At 41.7% G+C, this 19676-nt stretch overlaps 1 protein-coding gene across 1 annotated transcript; it reads right to left on the reverse strand.

Moving 5' to 3' along the window:
• Positions 1-4276: 4276 nt before the first annotated feature.
• Positions 4277-17976, reverse strand: LOC147433387 (uncharacterized). Its single transcript, XM_086492070.1, has 4 exons — positions 17742-17976; positions 16533-17648; positions 13174-13418; positions 4277-4420 (listed from the first exon to the last, which is right to left on the reverse strand). Exons 1-4 carry the CDS (start codon positions 17974-17976, stop codon positions 4277-4279), a joined length of 1740 nt encoding a protein of 579 aa, XP_086348196.1.
• Between the last annotated feature and the right edge of the window lie 1700 nt (positions 17977-19676).

A 19676-nucleotide genomic window follows, 5' to 3' on the forward strand; every position in this document is an offset into this window, starting at 1 on the left:
TGAAGAGAGGGTCTTTGAACAGGTGTGTCCCTGTAACCAGAACCTTTTTCTTCCCTCTCGGGGATTGTCCCTCCCCTTTATCTTTCTTGAGATGTAAGTGTAATGGCATGTGATCGGAGAGGCTTTTTGTTGAGATTACCTTCATCTCTAACGTCGATGAGATCTAGTAAGCTTGATGAGAGCAGTAGCATCTGTCCAGCCTGGAGGTAGTGCGGGAATACTAAAGGCTTGTGTGTAGGTGAATCCAGGCATGTTGTTCCATGGGCCCACTTCCCATAAGTCAATCATAGCCCACTTCTCACATAAGCTCAACCATTTAGACTTTTTTGAGCCAGCCAACATACTGGCGGAGCCTATTCTATCCTTGCTTTTCTCAACCATATTGAAATCTCCAACCATCAGCCACTCCCCTTCGATCGGAGTATCCCTGAGTTTCATCCATAGTTTAACTCTATCCTTTGCATTGCAAGGGCCGTAAACATTTAGTATGGTGATAGGTTGATTGTCCCATCTGATTCTAACACCAAGGACTCTTCCGGAGGGGTGGTTTAGAACCATCTTTGGCTCCAAATCTCTATCAGCAATGAACAAGACACCACTGAAACCGTCACTTCCTTCCCCATACAAGATAAGGTTTTTTCCTAGAGCCTGTTTTCTCTTGCTATGAGCATCCAAATGGTGCTCTTGGATGGCCCAACAATTGACTGCCTTCTCTTTCTTCACTTCTTCCCAGAAGAGAGTGCCCTTCTTCCGGGTTTTTAATCCCTTTATGTTCCAAGATTGAATAGAGAGAGTATCCATCATTGGGAAAGGGGGACAAATTATTCTACCTCCAGGAACTCTTCAATAGAGTTCCCATTCAGGTTGTCCTCTTCCATTGGATCCTTTTCTGCTGAGCCTGCATGGTATCTAGCTTGGAAGTGAACATGTCCTCTTGATTCGTCTTCCCCAAAACTTTGAGTATGTTTTCATATAGGAAAGGAGGCTTTGGGAAATCCAATGGGAGACCTTTGATTTGTCCCAAGGCCCTAGCCTGCGCTTTGAGCCGTTTACATGAAATATGAGATACTTGTTGCTAGCCCTCATCTCTTGACCTAAGAGTTGGTAACATCATGATCTTTCTGCATTACTGGGGTGGTCGTTCTTTATTGAGTGGTGGATGAAACGCAGTTGGGTGGTCTTGCCCTTACCCCGGTTGCCCTTACAGTAGATCCAACAAAAAAATCTATCTTTTCATTTCCTAAACTCACCCTACACTTCTACACTTCATATGTTTTGAAAGAATTTTTAGTTTTTCAAGATTGGGGAGACCTAATGCTTGCCTTATAACACAAACATATTATTAATTCATCTAGTGAGTCCTTTTGTAACACGCAAGATAAGTTGTCGACAAATCCTCTTATTAATTCTAACTATTTGAAGTCTTTTGTCATATTTCATTATTCAAGACAAGGTGAATACATATAAATACATATTCACGAAGGTCTAAAAGACATGAAAATCATATTTTACCAATAAAGAAATTCTATTTGAATATATTATCTCTATATATATTTCAATTTTTCCTAACAAACCCATACATGATGTTCTTTCATTGGGTTTTTTCTCTTGATAATGTAAGCTCTATGCTCCTTTTAGCAAAGAGACATAGAAAACAATAGTGCTTTTAAATTGTAACATCTTTTTTTTTCAACAAAACTCACAATTGTGAGTGATTGTATTATATAATCTTCAGCAGATATACAACTTAATCTCAAGCTCAAGTCAAGCCTTGAGGGATAAAGGGTTACAACTGAACTTAGTTAGAAGTACCTAGAAACTTACTATTGCACAAGACGCGACTGGATGGCGAGGGTTGCCTAAAGCCAATCATCCGAGCTATGCCTTTTACTTACCACATATATTATTTCCTTGCTATCCTGGATAATATCAAAGAAGCTAGCCCCAGAGAGGTCCCTATTGAAGATATGACAATTCTTGGATTTCCAAATATTACTTAGAAAGCAATATCTAACAATTTGGGTACAAACTAACAGTGTAGAACTACAAATATTTTTACAACCAAGGCACAAATTGCTCTTGAAAAACCCTATCTTCCATGTCCTTTGTACCCATTTGCATAACTTTCCCACAAGGCCTCTTATAGCCGGGCATTCCATGAAGAGGTGGCGGAGGTCTTTGCTAGCTTATCTACACCTTGAACACCTCTCTGGTCCAATACCATGCACTTGAATCTTGTTGCCTGTCGACAAGGCCCCCCAAACTACCTTCCACAAAAATATTTTCATAGACTGTGGCCACTATGGATTCCAGATGTTCATTGTGACCTCTACCCATCTAGCCTCAGACCATTGCTTCTTCCACTGCTCGTTTAAGGCATGCACATACACATAATACATGTGCTTACAAGCAATGAATGACTTTTGAAGTATCACCCTTTTCTAGAAATTTGGACATGTACAGCTTGGCTCGCCTTTGATATGAACATCATAATTGCTTTCAGTGAGTTTACGAAACACAACATGTTTTTTTTTAATCATAGAGACTTCCTCCAAGAAGGTTGTATCCATCACTACAACTACCTCAATTCTTTTCTATAATTCTTTTGAAATACCATGCCTCCACTTTCATCACCTACTACTTGAAACTTCTCTCCACATAGAGAGGAAACCCTATTTTCCTTGCAGTTTGGTGTGCTAATACCAGCCACTTGAAAACCTGACATTGTAAGACTAGCAAGCCAGATCATAGGGGGTATCAGGACCTCCTTCACCTTATTTTTAATTGCTTTTGTGTGCTCCATATCATGATTGCAAAATCATAGACACTCCTCTATGGTTTTTTCATTGTAGCATCTTTCTGACCAAAAGCATGGTGCACCCAGACCTGTACCATGATTATTGAAAGTGTTACCACAATGTTTCCTACCCCCAACACCAAAACACTTCCTATTACAACGAATGGGCATTTTGCGCAAAGCCCATTGTTCACGTGGAACATTAGCTTCCTCTACATGGATTGATTGCTTTGTGTTGCATGCCAAATGATATTTTTTCGGCATGTAGTCTTTTTCAATCTCTTCTTCTTCACTATTGCTTGACTCCATGGTTTCAGATCTGATATGTCATGGACGAACTTTGGATGATGAGAACTAATAGCATTGCTTGTCTCTCTCTTCTTTCATTGCACGGTTTCCTTGTCACCATGCACTGTGGACTCTTCATACATTGGGGTGCTTGCGATAGCTCCTTGCATCACCCTTGCAATGATAGCTGGACTTGGAGTTTGTTGTCTCTCCACTCTTGAGCGCATAGATTCAAGTGTGGGACTCGTGCCTATATAGGGACCTGTCAAGAATCCCAAACGCTTTGCACATTGTATATATGAATTTAAGACATCACTAACACATGATCTTTTTTAGGCATGTAGTCTTTTTCAATCTCTTCTTCTTCACTATTGCTTGACTCCATGGTTTCAGATCTGATATGTCATGGACGGCCACAAAATTTGGGCGATGAGAACTAATAGCATTGCTCGTCTCTCTCTTCTTTCATTGCACGGTTTCCTTGTCACCATGCACTGTGGACTCTTCATACATTGGGGTGCTTGCGACAGCTCCTTGAATCACCCTTGCAATGATAGCTGGACTTGAAGTTTGTTGTCTCTCCACTCTTGAGAGCATAGATTCAACTGTGGGACTCGTGCCTATATAGCGACCTGTCAAGAATCCCAAACGCTTTGCACATTGTATATATGAATTTAAGACATCGCTGACACATGCATCATATAACAAAATCTTTCTTCTTCCACCTTTAGCAACCAACCAAATAACATGAATTCTCTCATACAAGTTTATATCTAGAATTTGTGCCTACTCCCATGGAATTTTATTAGCGTATCCACAAAATTGTAGTTGATTAATTGGACATGGTTTTTCTTGGATCACAAAGAAATAAAATATAAACTCACACTCTTGTTGATGTTCCCCCAATGCTCAATTTGTTGTTTCCACCATTTTGAAGTGTCTCTAAGTTCTCTTTTGGGACATGAATCAACCACCAATCTTTGGTGTACCTCACTTGAATTGTAGCCTCTTCTACAGTTGTTGAAGGTCTCCATGATTCAAACATTCCAATGTGCTCATTTTGCATTGGTGCATGCACAAGTTTTCTTATGTACTTTTGCAAGCTCTGCTTCTAATGGAAAAGGCAAGAGAGCTCTCTACCTTCCCTAATATTATGCAGGCCTTCGTTGTACACTATCCTTATTTTTCCAACTAGTTTCCCCCTGCCACATCTGACATGAGCCCTGCAAAATCAGGTGGCTCTTGCCCACATTGAGCCATGGTAGCATTCAGACTTTCCCAAAACAATACTTGAGACTCCTCATCCTCCTCTTTTGCTTCACAAATTGCGATAACCTACAACGTTCGCATGCTAGCCAAATATGATGCAAATGCTAGACGAACCTTTTGGAGGATAAATATTTCATATTACCAATCATAAACAAAATTACCCTGGATAATACACAAAACACGACATTGTTGCCCATCCGTCTATCCTATGCGTATGATCAAAGTGAGCCCAAGCATTCCTCAAGTCACCTTGCCCAGTTCGTCTCATTCGGTTTACTAGATCCGCACCTGATGCAAGACCTTTGTAGACATCTTGAATATATTCTCATCGGGTTTGGTAAGGGGTTGGATGGATCTCGCTTGTGAGTATTTGTCCGATGAGGGTTTCTTGGTCACCTTGTGCTTAGCTGAGCACATAGGGGAGGTCCTTGTACATGCATCAAGAGTGGGGCTTGTGCTTCATTGTACTTGGACGCTTATGTGTGACTCCAAGATCCACACCTGATGCAAGACCTTTGTAGACAGCTTGAATACACTATCGTCGGGTTTGGTAAGGGGTTTCATGAATCTGGCTTGTGAGTATTTGGCCAATGAGGTCTTCTTGGTCACATTGTGCTTAGCTAAGCACATAGCGGAGTTCCTTGTAGATGCATCAAGAGTGGGGGTTGTGCTTCATTGTACTTGGATGCTAGGCATATCAATATCCTGTTACTAGAGAGGCAGTAAGGTCATTGATGTTTTAGTTAATCTTTTTTTCATTTAATTTATGGAAAGATTATTAATCTCGTAATATCATATTTATAATTTGCGTATCCAAATAGGTGCTTGATCTTACAATGTGTCTAGCATCATGGCGGCCAAGCTGTGCCTAGCTATGGCAGAAAGAGTGGGGAAAATATTTTAGAGAGATTGTTTCCAGCATACCGTAGCTATATATTAGATGATCATGTTTTCCCCACAGAAGTTGATGATGAAATTTTTTGGGTTTCAGGCCCGTGGCCGGTTTTTGGCCGAGCGGGTGACTGTCCACTTATTATTGGGTTCTTTTAGATAATAAGGAGTGTGAGATCTATTCTCTCACAAGCTCCACTAATAGACTGTGTAATGTGACCTTCCCTTCCCCCTTCTCCTTCCCTCTCTTGCACAGTCCAACACCTCTTCTCCGATACTCACGTGTGTACCGACACCAAGCAAGAGGAGTTTAGGCAAGCTCTGCATAGAGGTATCGGGTAGAGCTTGATGCAATAGGAACAAGGAATCCGGGTGCAAAATCTTGGAAGGCAAGCTGAGCAGCAACTCAAGTGTGGTGTGTAGGAATGCAAGCCAGTGCCCAACTTGCATAAATCAACATTGAAGGCTTATCTGCAGAGTTGGTGGGGGACTTAACTAAGTGGAGGCAGTAGAGGGAAAGAACTACAAGGCAATGGAACGAATATTGCAAGGTCATGAAAACTCTAAAGAAACAATGTTCAGAGACATGTTTGCAAAATGGGCTTAGTATCAAAATACATTGGTTAAATTATGCAATAATTGACTTAAATTTCATATTAGTTCTCAGAGGTTATCTCCACAAAAAAAAGACACAATCAGCATGGAGCTAGAAATTTAGTGGGTGGTAGAACAATTCCTAAAGGCTTAAATAAAAGCCAACCGGAAAACTCATGGTACCTAGCTAGCTATAGCCTACTAGTGCACTCAGTTAGCCAGAGCCAGAATCCGGTCATAACCGGTTGAGGTGGAGTACACTCAAGGTGGTTAACATGTGAGACAAAGGTTGCACATGTACAACCACCCGACTTAGTAAACAGGGTATGGAGCTCTAGGAAGAGACTGAAAAGAATTTAGGTGATCATATGATAAACAAGTGATGAAGGGGCTTCATCTGGAGCATTACTTGGACTTGATAAATGTCATAGGAAAGAGCTAGGAGAGCCAGAAGGTAGAGGCTAGCAAGATAAAAGCCAAAGCCAGGGTGAAGTGGGAGGGTCAAAGGCAACAAAAGTTCAACTCCAGTTTTGACAATGAATAAACGAGGAGCATTTGGTAACATGTGTTGACGTCGTATGTTCACTCCTACCCAAATCTAGAGGAAGTGGCACCATAAGATCAACATCAATCAAAAGAACTTGCTTTTGGACTCGGGGGGTTCACTACAATAAAAAGTGCCTATCACGTGCGTTCAACATTAGGGATTATTTTATTCTATATTTTCTCACATCTTCACATACAGAAGGGTGTTGAAAACATGATCTTGAAAATAAAATTATAGATTGTATAGGAAAAGGGTCTCTTTTATTAGAGCAAAACTCGTAGCCAAGGGATTTAGAAAATAGTCCTTGAACGCACGTGATATATACATTTAACATATAGTAACCCCCCAAGGTTTTGGAAGACACTTTGGCCGGTTTATTATTTGGACAAAGTGTGCTTTTGAGAAGCTTGATCAGACTTTTGGGTCTACTGATGAAAAGATTTTCAGCCCCTTAGCAGCTGATTCAAAAAATTCAAGAAGAATGTTAGAGACTAAAATCCTGAAAAGTAGAATCAATAGTCACATGAGTTAGAACCAAGAGCTAAAAACCAAGAAGGAATGAAAAATAGATAGCAAGAGTCAGCTATATAAAGGAAGGACACTAGAACGCAGACGAGGGCACACTTACAATAGTAGCAACAGCCGACATTAGTTGAGAGAGTTTCCTACCTACGTCTTGAGCATCATTATGCGCTTGTGTATTGGCATATAGGCCATAGCATAACACTTTGTATTACGACCTTATGAATATGAATAGTAGATTCATCATCTCTTTGTCATCTCATTGTGCCTAGTTCTTATTGTTGTGTGTCTATCCGTGTTAATTCTAGAGTGTTTGTTGCACCCCGTGCATTTGGTATAACAAGAATGTTATCACTAGCATTGGCTTGCTCAAAAATTTGACTATCATCGGTTAACTAAGCACTTCTAGAGCACACCAAGCTTCCATCTCCTAGTCTTTCAAGCTTCAAAGTTGTGCAGTAAAGCAACTACAAAGGTTTAGAGTTTGTGAAAATATTTTTGCAAACCAAAGCACAACCTAGAACAATTCTACAATGTACGTATTCCTCATCTACAATTTTGGGGATGATATGGTTGTTTTGCTATTATAAAGAGGTCAACACTGACCTTGGAGAGTCTCTAAGTATAAGTACTAAGACCCTTGTCTTTGCACCATGGGAGAAAAGGACATAGCCAAATACAATGGGTTTAGGTTTTAAATCTGGCAAACTAATCTTAGGGCTACTTGATGAAAAGGAGTTGTGATCTCCCATCAAACCATTTAATGTGAGTGAGGTCATTAGTAGTGAAGGGGTGAACATAGGGCTATGTTTGCACAAAAGTTAGCGAAAGATGACAAGCATGTAAACTTTATTGTCACGTATTAGATTGCACATCGATGATGCCAAAAAGTATAAGGTAAGTCTCAAGTATAAGGTAAATCTTGCATCTTCGTCCATGAAAGAGAAGTGTCACAAATGTGGCAAAAGGAGCATTTTTTTGAGAGAGAATTTCACAAACAAGTTTTTGTATGCATTGTGGAAAGAAGGGTCATCCTCCTTCCAAGTGGGTGACCAAGAACCCATTCAATACCAACAACCCAAGAGCAATAGCTCATGTGGTAGACTCTAAGAGCAAAGATCAAGAGGAGCGAGGAGCAACATTGTCTATTCCTATTGACATTTTTAAAAGGGTGTGGGTGAACCCTTTGGTCTCATTATATGAGAGTCTATTTGGAAATATTTTCGTAGCTTGGTCATGGAAGTTCTTGGGCTTGCCCAAAAAGTTAATAAGTTTTGGACAACTCTCTTAAGTACATCAATGGGCGTAATGCGCACCTGATGGGCCTAAATGAAAATCAAACCTGGAAAAGTAATGTGCACCTTGCAATTAATAAAAAAGCTCATTAGTTCAACAGATAGTTATTCTTAATAATCATGGCATTTCAGTGAAACTTAAATTGGGAATTTGAGGTACTCTCCTAAGAGCATTGGCTACTGTAGTGAATCATCCTTTATGATATAAAAGTATATAGTCATAATATCAAAGGATTTATGGCCATCTAGTCATCCTTTGTTGGAATTAAAGAGGGTATAACAAAGTAGCATTCATGGTTACGACTAATTACACACATTAACAAGTATTCACCTAGAGAGAGAGTGTAAACACAAAACTTGAACTACATTATTGAACACTTAACATGATACAAGAAGCTCTCTTATACTAGCCCACATGCTCCTAAGCGACTAGACTAGACTCGGTACACACTTGAAGGAAAAACCCACAATAATCCCCTCCTTGAGATTTGAACTAATGACCATTTTGTATTAAGTCTACAAAAGCCACACAATGCTAATAGTCACAGAGACTGTCTCAAGATCATGGTGTCACACAAAGTGAAGAAAACCCTCCCCTCAAACAAGAATATCATATAGGACCAAGCTTACGGAGAGTGTGTTATGTCCATACTTACGCAAATCTTTTTTTTTTTGTTTAAAGTTTTATCCTAATTTACAATATATCTGAAAGGGAGCATTTAGAGCCTCTTTGATCCATTGTTGCAAATACTCATGTGCTTGAGAAGTGCCTTCATTAAGCCTTTTCACAAGCCCTCAACCTTTGAAATCTAAATCTATCACCTCATTAATCCAAAGGCCTAGTTGCAAGGGTTTATGGGAGTCCTAGAATGTTTAAGACAAACAATTTTTTTGTTTTCCTGGTACCCTCAATATGGTGGACTCTTGCTCGTATAGTCTATTCCTAATGAGAGGGGTAGAGTTCAAATCTCTACACACTAAATTTAGTTTGTGTGCTTATTAGGCTACTTGATTAGACTTGAAAAGTTCTTTATTTGAGCTCATATCCCCAATAAGACCACAAGGGATTACTCCCATGTAGAGGATAGGGTCTCATTGGTTTCACACAGTGCACCCTGGTGACTCTTCTATGGACAAAACTCTAATTTTGTTCACACTTGCGATCAAGTGCCTTCTCCTCTCTAAGACGCCCAACTAAACAAGGCCCCCATTCTAGGCTCCGACTTTACGCTCCTTTATTAAGAGATAATCCACACAGTTCTACACTAATGTCAAGGGAAAAATTTTATTGGGCAGGCAACAAAGCAAGAGAAGGCATTCTTATTCAAAGGAGATTCCAAGGACTTTCCCTGGACTTCCAAGCTTCAAACTTAAGGAACAAAGGTACTTCAAAGGAGATCTCTTCAATTCTTGTTCTTTCAAAAGGAGAATTCTCACTCTCTTTGAAGGTCAATAAAATTTTTAAATTATGTTTGCAAACCAAAGCACAACCTAAAATAGTTCTAAAGGTAAGCACTAACCTTGGAGAGTCTCTGAGTGCTAAGATCCGTCTCTTTGCACTATGCGAGAAAAGGAGATAACCAAATACAACGGGGTTAGGTTTCATACCTAGCAAAGTATGGTTGGGTTACTATTGTCAAATCATCTGATGTGATTGAGGTCCCTACTAGAGAAGGGGTTTCGACTAGGGCTATGTCCACACAATAGTTTTTTTTCTTTTTCGGTAAAACTCACAATTGTGAGTGAATCATATTGATCATCTCAAAAAATTACAAGAACTTGCCATGCTCGTGCCGAGCCATGACACCATCCAGAGACCAAAATTACATCAGCTATCTGAGGAGCCACCCCTAACGACCTCCTCCCATGCTCATGATACACCAAGTTCATTATCATGTTCTTCACTAATCTTTTGGTTTCATGATTTTCCCCTTGCCTAAGCATTCTGCCGACAATAGTTTAAAAAACATGTACAAGCCCTAGGTATTATTATTACCTCCTTCCACAACAATGAGGTGCACATCCTAAATGCATGTTCTGCTACATATTAATGAAGGGAAATTTTGGAACAAAATTTTGTGCCTGATACCAAAAGTGTTAATCATGATTAGTCTTAACATCATGCTACTTTTCACTACCCTATTTTATTCCTGCAAAAGAAAGGGCAATGGACAAAAACCTATTGTTGAATTTTCTAAAAGGTGAATGTGAGCATGATCCAACATAAACAATGGTGTGGAAAAAAGTAGAAACAAGAGATTTCTTTTGGTCTCAAAGAAGTAAAAACAATAACTCCACACAAGGTTCTCCTTTGACAACTTATGAACTAAATTGATGGAAACATTTCTCCATGAATAATGGCCAATGTTTGCGTAAAGGACAAGTATGTGTATCCAGGACTCATACACACTTGGCCAAAATCCTCTATGAGTGTCATAGTTGTTTGGTAAATATCTGGATGGACAAGGCGAAAAGGACAAAGACCCAAGAAAACACCCCCCCCCCCCCAGATACCCAACAAAGATATATGATATGTGTAATATGAGCCCCCCCAAAACCCAATGAGAAAGATGAAGGGAACTTTAAGATAAAATATTGTGCTAAATGTCCGCTGCCAAGGAGCGCTGAAGTGGTTGGAATATAGAGACACTTTCAAATAACAAACACGACAGAGGTACAAAAATGGTGAAGATTTGTAACAAAATGTTATAGCGAATGCTTGCGAACTGACACTATGGAAATATACACAAATTGTGTCTATATTATGATGTCTGAACGTAAATCGTTTTTACAAATATGTGCTTTGTTTTTATACCAAAAATGGAATGAAGGAGAGAAAACTTATCTTTGAAATCGCTACGTCGAAAGTCGAAACTCGATGCCGAGGTTCAAAGTGATTCTCACGACCCTCGAGGATTAAATTTTACAAAGATTCACTATTTTTGTTAAATTACAACTTGTCACCGAGGTTTGCTACGAGTGGCTATATGAAAATGACAGTGCGTGAAGTGCGCAAATAGCTAAGCAAGAAATATTCACTTTAATGGCGATCGTTGCGCCGTCGCTTGTGTAGTTTGACGACAGTCGAAGCTTCAATGGCCGTCTTTGTGATAATGCTCGAAATCTGCGAGTGAAACAAAAAATGTGGGAGAGCACCTCTCACCGCTTGAAAGTGAGTCACTCTCTCCCCTTTAGCTTGGATGTAACTTCGCTCTCTCACTCACGCTTTTGACATTTTAACGTTCTCTCTCAACTTCTCTTTCTCCCTCTCGGACCCAGGTCTGTTTGTGCTCAATGCAAAGCCTCTCTCTCTCTCTCTCTCTCTCTCTCTCTCTCCCTCCCTCCCAATAACGCTTTTTTTCTTCTTTCTAGCCCGCACGGAGAGCGAGAAAGATTCTCTCTCTGACTCTCCCTCTTTCTTGTGGGGGCACTCCCCTTTATATTTTAATTAATTCAAAGCTCTTCTCTCTTTTATTTAAAAAGAAAAAACCCTCTCTCCCTAGCTCTGTCGACGTGCAGCAAGGGGAAACCCTCTCTCTCTCTCTCTGGTTCTCTTCGTCAACAGATGGGTAGTCCTCTCCAGCACTCTCTCTCTCTCTCTCTCTTTTTTGCTCACGGCAGCCCACAGACGAGCGCTCGGATGCAACCCCAGGTTTCTCCCCTCGATTTCACACAGAGACGCAATATCTCTCTCTCACTCTCTCTCTCTTCGAATTCTCTCATACAGCAGGGCTGAGCCCCTTTTCTCTCTTTCCGACTCAAGGCAACACACAGCAGGGCCGAGCCCTCTCTCCTTTACAGCAGGGTCGAAAACCCTCTCTCTCTCTGGTTCTCGGCAGCACTCAGAATTGAGAAACTCTCTCTCTCTCTCTCTCTTCGAGTTCCTCAGAGAGGTTCTCTCTCTTTCTTCGATTTCACTCAGAGAGGTTCTCTCTCTTTCTCTTTCTTCGATTTCAACAGGGCGGAGCCCTCGACTCCCCCTTTGGCTTGGTTTGGAATAGGAAAATACACACACACAGTAAACAACTGAGAAACTCTCACAAATGCTCACAGCATGCTTCCCTAGCAGCTGGCCCTGAACAATGGGATGCTCTCCCCTTCTTCTCTTCCACGAGCAGTCACCAACAAAAGGCACCCATTGGTTTATTTTTCTTTAAGTCATCTTTAAAATACAACTTTAGTACACAAAAATTAACACTATCAATGAATGTTAGCGAGGGTCCTTTTTGGTGGGAGCTATCCAAAATTCTTTTTGCTCGGCTTTCTCTTTTGACATCATCATCATCTTTAAAATTCTTTGGTCTTCGAGCACCGCAAAACAAAACGGCCAAATCTTCCTCGAGCAAGATCAAGAGCATCAATAATGCGATACTAGCATGCATGGTGATTAAGTGAATGTAGATGAGTGCAGCATGGTGAAGATGCAATACACTTGCGGATAAAATGCACATATGGCGTCGGCTCCCAAAAAAAATGCAACAGTGGCGTCCTGCGGGAAAAACTAGCATGCTAGTGTCGAACCCAAAATTCCGGTGAAGACCAGTGCTTTATCCATTGGGCTACAGAATCATAAGCAAATGGCACGGGTCAATAGTGAGAAAAGTGATATCAGAAAGGTGTATAAGTCTACGAGTCATGGATAAGATGAGGGAATCAAATGTGGTAGGGTGGGTGGTTTGCAAACTCCTAAGATGACTAGTTAAACCCTCTAATCCCAAGCATTTAAAATTTTGAAACATATCCCAAGGGTCATCATGGATGGACGACGCTGTCACCAAGGAAGTGTCAAAAATTTGGGTGAAAGATCCAGATAGGGCCATCAGCGCGAGGGAATCAGCAACACGGTTCTCTTGACGAGGCAAAAAGGTAAGGGTGGGAGAGGTAAAATGGGTGAAAAGGTCACGGGCTAAAAGGCTATAGTAGTGCATCAAAGGGTGAAGGGTGCGGGCATGGCTATGAAATTGGTGTACCACTAGTTGTGAATCTCCATAAATATGAACATCTGTTGCTCCCAAAAGAAGTAGTGCTCTCAATCCAATTAAAAGTGCTTGATACTCTGCAATATTATTACTCAAATGATTGCCCAAAAGAACCCCCAAGCAAATAGCATCCCCCTTGGGTGGGTGGATGACGATACCACAACTTCCAACCTTCTCTTCACCACGGCAAGCTCCATCAAAGTAGAGAGACCAAAGAGAAGACTCATCACCATCATCTGCAACAAGGAACAAGATCACATCCAATGAGGTTTAATTTTATCAAAATTGGTTGTGGTGGAAAACCATGTCCCATCCATTTCTGCAAGTTGGGCTTTGTTCCTAGGAAAGACCTTCACAATACGATAAGGACCGGACCACACATGGCTCAACTTCCCGGGGAATAACTCGTGGCGTGCATCATATAAGAGAACTAATTGCCCATCCTCAAAGTTGTAGGTTTTAGCCTTCTTTGCTCTTTGTTTTGTTTGACGCTTCTTTGCTACCTCTTGGTGTAAATAGGCTCTCAACCTCCACTCATCTAGGTGCTCTAATGTCCCCAACCTCTCTTTCAAACTCTCTTCTAAAGTCAAGGAATGTGCATGCATAAACTGCAAAGTGGCAAGTTCGTGCTCACTTGGTAGCACACACTCTTGACCCTAGACTAAAGAGAAAGGAGTGAAACATGTGGCCTCCTTAAAAGTAGTGTTATATGCCCACACAGCCGCTGGTAGTTTCTCATCCCAATCCCGCTTGTTCATATCCACTGTTTTCCTCAAAATAGTGACTAGGGTCTTATTAGTGCTCTCAACTTGCCCATTGGTAGAAGGCTTGTACGGGGTGGTTTTATCATGTCTAATGTTAAAATAAGAAGTGAGATCTTCGAGAACATCATTTAAAAAATATGTCCCCCTATCGGATACAAGTTCCGCTGATGCCCCAAAACGGCAAATAACATGCTCAATCAAGAATGAAGCAGTAGTGCGTGATATGTCCCCCTATCGGATACAAGTTCTGCTGATGCCCCAAAACGGCAAATAACATGCTCAATCAAGAATGAAGCAGTAGTGCGTGCGTCATCATTCCTCGCCGCTCTAGCCTCAGACCACTTTGTCAAGTAATCAATTGCAACAATGATGTAAGATTTCCCATGCTTAGATGTAGGAGTGATAGGCCCAACATAGTCAATGCCCCACTTCTAAAATGGTAATGTGGCCATAATAGGATTGTTAGGGCGCAAACGATTCTCAAGGCGGGTGGCTCTTAGGCAAACATCACACCTCTTACACCACTCAAAGGAGTCCTTAAACACACTAGACCACCAGTACCCAGCTCTCAAAATCTTCAATGCAGTCAACTTCCCTGCGAAATGTCCAAGGAATGTGCAATGCAGTCTCGGTGCCAGATTGTATCAATGATTATCCACGCACATGATCACTTAATAGTTCAGCAAAAAGGAAGAGAGAGAATGTTGTCTTTAGTTTGAAAGAGAGAGATGAAAATCGAGACGAGAACAAGATTTTGTGAAATTATTGAGCAATTTGAATAGTGAAAATATTGTTTTTACAGAAAGCTTTACAAAACTTATCTTTGGCTTCAAAACCTTTCGTCGATACAGCTTCGTAGGCTTCCACTTTGCTTGAAGGTATCCGAGCTTACACCCTATAGGGTAGCGCAGGTATTTGGCTTACACCCTAAAGGGCAGTGCAATGATTCGTTTCTCTCTCTCTCTCTCTCTCTCTCTCACACACACACACACACACACACACACACACAACAGCCTCATGGCAAACTCACTCACTCTCTCTCAACAACCTCATGGCAAATTTTCTCTCTCTCATGTGCTATCTACGACAAAAGAGGAATTATACGCTCTCTCGACCTCTTTCACAATTCTATGGCAAGACGATCTCTATCACTTGTTTTTTATCACTTTGCGACCCTTTCTGCCTATGCACTCTCAAATGACGAGAGAGGATCTCTCTCGTAGAGAATCTCTCTCTATCTCTCTTTAGTCTATGGAGAACTCCCTTAGAGGGTTTCAATGAGATTAAAACCTCTATTTTGTTTGCAAAGTCAAACTCTCCTTCTCTCTCTTCGATTTATTGCAGCAGGACGCTCTCTCTCTTCCTATTTCTACAGAGCAATCCTCGCGAGCTGTCTCTCGTTTCGATAGAGCATAGCCCACTTAAGGGCTCCCTTTCTTCTCCCTTTGACGGCACCCCTACCGGCCCCTCAACTTCTTTCCTTCCTTGCTCGCGACATTTAGCAGCCCACGAGAGATCTTCCCCCTAACTCTCGGCTTTGCAGCCCTTTGTCACCCTCAAGGGTCTCCTCCCCTTCTCTCTCTTTGATCCTAAACAGCCCACGAGGGCTCCCTGTCCGCTTCTCTCTCTCTGATCCTAAACAGCCCATAGCCTCGCTCTCTGGCTCGTCATCAAACGGCCTCTCCAATCTCCGCTCATGGCCCTCCCGTTCCTCCGACTTGGCCACCTACAGAGAAACTCTCCGTCTCGTCTCTCTCACAGCTTGCAACAACCCAAACCCTTCAACAGCCCTTGGCCTTGCTCCCATGGCTTGCCCCACTACAACCCGCACTCGCAGCTATGAAAGCTATTAAAGAAACACCTTCTTGGCATGGCAGCAAAATGGTCGCCCTCGACCAATTGACGACCATTTAGCTCTGCTTGATATCCCTCTCATTCTCATCATCCTCACTTTCTCATTCCGTTCATAGCCCTCCCTCAATGGCGACCCCATTGCAACTGGTTGGCGGCTCGTGCTCTCAAAGTGCACGGTGTCGCATGGAAATGTGTTATTTGAATATCTATCATAGCAATCATATTAGCACTCTATCTCTAGATATGGCATACACGCAAACCAAAGCAAGTGCTATATAGTGCAGAGAAAAATGATGTTAGAAATGAGGCGCCGACTGTGGAAAAACAAGCATAACATAATCATTTCATAATCATTTCCCTTCATGGTTTTGAACCGCATCAAGTCCATTGCCAGCTTGATCTTTAGCTATTGGCCCTCACATTTCCCTTTGTTAACCTGTAAAACAGCTCCAACTAGCCGATCAAGTGCAAGTATCCCCAGCAAATAGCACATAAAATAAATCTTTTCAAGTGCAATTCTCATGCAGTCATGCTGTTGTGTGGCCAAAAAAAAGTCTAACAGTGGCGTCTTGCGGGGAAAACTAGCCTGATAGAGTGAACCCATAATTTCCGGTTAGACTCGTGTCTTACCCATTGGGCTTTTCTTTTTTCATTTAAATTTTAGCCTTTTTCTATTATTTTCCCTCTTTTCTTTATCTTGCCAAAACCCCCTTGGATGGGAAACAAACTCACGTTGTGGCACATGTGGTACCCAATGTGGTAGAGGCGAAGTGTCATCACTAAAAACCGGTGCCTCATTAGCTTGCAAAGGTGTTGGAGTGAGAGATGGTGGAATAGGAACATTAGAAGCACATGGCATAGCATTCAAACAACCCTCTTTGTGGTTTCGCTCAGCCTCAAAGTTTACCCTCCATTGGACTGCTAGGGTGGTAGCTTCAAAAGCCTCCCCCACAACCCTAGCTCGTGCATATGCATCATCAAGTTTCTTTGGATCTGACAACCTCACATGAAATTGAATATCCCTCAACATACCCGTAAGAAAACATTCCAACAAAACTCTGTCATCAAAACCGTAGGGATCCCAATGCTTCATCTTGAAAGTTTGAAAACGCTTAACATACTCATCAATTGGTTCACCCTCCCCTTGGAAGAATTCTAACAGGGTCCCAAAGACTAAACAAGAAGGAAAAATAGGAGAGAATCTAGTAACAAAAGCTCTACCCAATCCATCCCAAGTCTGCATCAAATGTGGAGAATGACGCATCATACTGAGGTACCATTGCATAGCTACCCCAGTGAGAAAAGCAGGAAAGAACCTCATGAGATCTTCAGGCGTGTCATAACCCTCAAACCAACAAGCTTGCACAAACTGCAGTAAATGGGAGTCAGCTGTCACAACCCCACCGCCATCAAAGGGTGTCAACGTCACAATCCACTGGTCAATATGTCGCTCCCTAGCTTGGGGAATAGGTGGTGGGCTAAAAGCATCATAAGCATTAGTAACCACGGGATCTGCAACTAGAGAATCATGCTGCTCTCTCAAAAAAACATTTTTAGTATGAACCACATCGTCATCAAAAACATCAAGATTGCTAACACTAGAACCATCACAAACATCTTCAACAAGGACAACATCATCAAAATGTGTGGCTGCAATCACAGGCTTATCCCGTGTGACAAACCCGACCCCTTCTAAAGGCTGCATCTCGTCATTGATAGGCTCAGAAGAATGTGTAAACCCCACTCCATACAATACCTCCTCAACAAGGGTCGGAGGGTGGGAAAGAACAAGAGGTAAATAACCATTCTCCTCCGTAAGAAAAGATTCAATAAAAGTAGCATCATCCACTACATTGGCCAAAAAGCCATCCCATACGCACTCTTCAAGAGTCGCATTCTCTCTCAATGCTTCGCTCCAAGTAATATCCTAAAGGGAAATACCCTCATCTTCATCCACTTCATCGCTCAAATGGGCTAAAAACTCATCCCAAATTTTATAGAAGCCTAAAGGCTCACCAACATCATCATCAATATTCAAGGTCTGGGTAGCAACAGACGTCAAAATAACCCTTTTTTGGGAATCCCCCCGCCTAGATATGAATGCATCCCAGATGGCCGCGAGGAAAGAAACCAGCCTGAAAATCAAATACAAGAAAAAAGGAAAAACTAGCTCCATCTCTGAGAATTGCAAGTACTTCGCTCAAGCGAGAACGCTAGAAGCTGGGTCCCACAGGGCGTGCCACTGTCTGGTAAATATCTGGATGGACAAGGCGGAGCATGTGTTGAATAGCTTAAGCAGTCGATCTCCCCCTCTTCACCCAACAGTGGTATCAGAGAGAAGGTTCCATTCACTTGGAGTATTTATGCAAACAAGAAGACTCGATCTCGTCAATCAAGAATCTATGGTTGCAAAAGTCGGGTACATTTAGAAATTTTGATGCAAATTCTCATTAAAGAATTGTAGAATTCGAGCAATGATCAAGGAAATCTATATTGACCAATGCGAAAACCGGCAAAGCTTTGAAATCTTGCCATGAAGACTCGAAGGTCAAAGAAAAGAGAGTAGGGGTTGAAGAGGCCAACAAGACCTTGATAAGTTCTGGGAGGGGAGCTTGGGAGAAAAGGTTGTAACCAATCAAGGGAGTCAAGATTGAGTTGTCGAAAAGCTCACAGTGGGAACGACCTCCTGAGTAGAGAAAGGAATGCTTTGTACAGCACCAAACCTGCCGCAACTGCATCCGTACAAGGTTGCCCTGGGCTACTGATCATAACCCTCTTCTTCTGCAGAGGCCGAAACGGCCCACACAAGGCGCTATGTCTCCATCTCCATGTCATCATGTCGTTCTCTCTCTGCCTCTTTACTGGTCGGCAATGTTATTGTATGCCTTCACACCTTTTGTAAAAAGGTGAGACTCAAGTAAAAAGACAATGGCCGACCGCCCAATTGCAGCTTTAAAAAAAATCCTTGCTTAAACTCGATTCACCCCCTTCTGTTCAAGTTCTCTACCAAGTGAGCTATATCCCCTGCCTCCCCTTGACCGGTCTCCCAACTCGATCCCCCCCCCCCCCCCCCCCCCCCCCATTCAGTCACAAGGAGCTATTGTTTTTCCAAGAATCTCGATTTTTCGTTTCTTGCAAGTCGCTGGGCGGCATTGGCACGGGAGATTCCCACAGTTGCCAAATATTTTTGCAACAAAAATTGTCGGCTCTTCCAACTTAATTCCTCCTTGACACCGACTATCTCAATGGAGCTGCCAAATTATTTACCAAGAATCCGAACATCGTCAAATTAATCAAAAAAATTATCACTCATTTGAATAACCTACGGACTCTCTTCTACAACTGATATTGTTGTCTTCTTTGGGGAGGATAAGGGAGATCAGACGCCATGCAATTTGACTTGACTCGCAGACGCACCCTTGGACCACTCCCTTTTTTGGCAATTTCCTAACGCATCACCATTCCCGATTGGACGCCACCGCAATTTCTCAGCTAAGTACATTACATTTTTGTTATTTATTTTACTCTTCTATTCCGCATATTGTATGTGTAGATATCACCAAATAGCCCCTTTTAAGCATTATCATTAAAACAAAAATTAATTAATTAATTAATTAAAAAGAGAGAAAAATATAAAAAGCACGCAATCATGGCACACCTTCCTCACGCACCCACGATTGCGGAACAACTTCAAAATTTGCAACAGTCCCTCACATATGAACTCATGTGAAGGCAAGAACTTGAAGATAAATTATTGCATTCTGCATGCACCGAATCTGCACCGGCACCCAAGAAAAACAAAATTAGCAGAAAAGCCTCCACTTTCAAGGATTTTGATGGCACTAAATATTCTAGCATGGGTTAGTCAATTAGATG

This window comes from Adiantum capillus-veneris, chromosome 20 (assembly GCF_014529385.1).
Source record: "Adiantum capillus-veneris isolate H3 chromosome 20, ASM1452938v2, whole genome shotgun sequence".
Lineage (NCBI taxonomy): Eukaryota > Viridiplantae > Streptophyta > Polypodiopsida > Polypodiales > Pteridaceae > Adiantum > Adiantum capillus-veneris.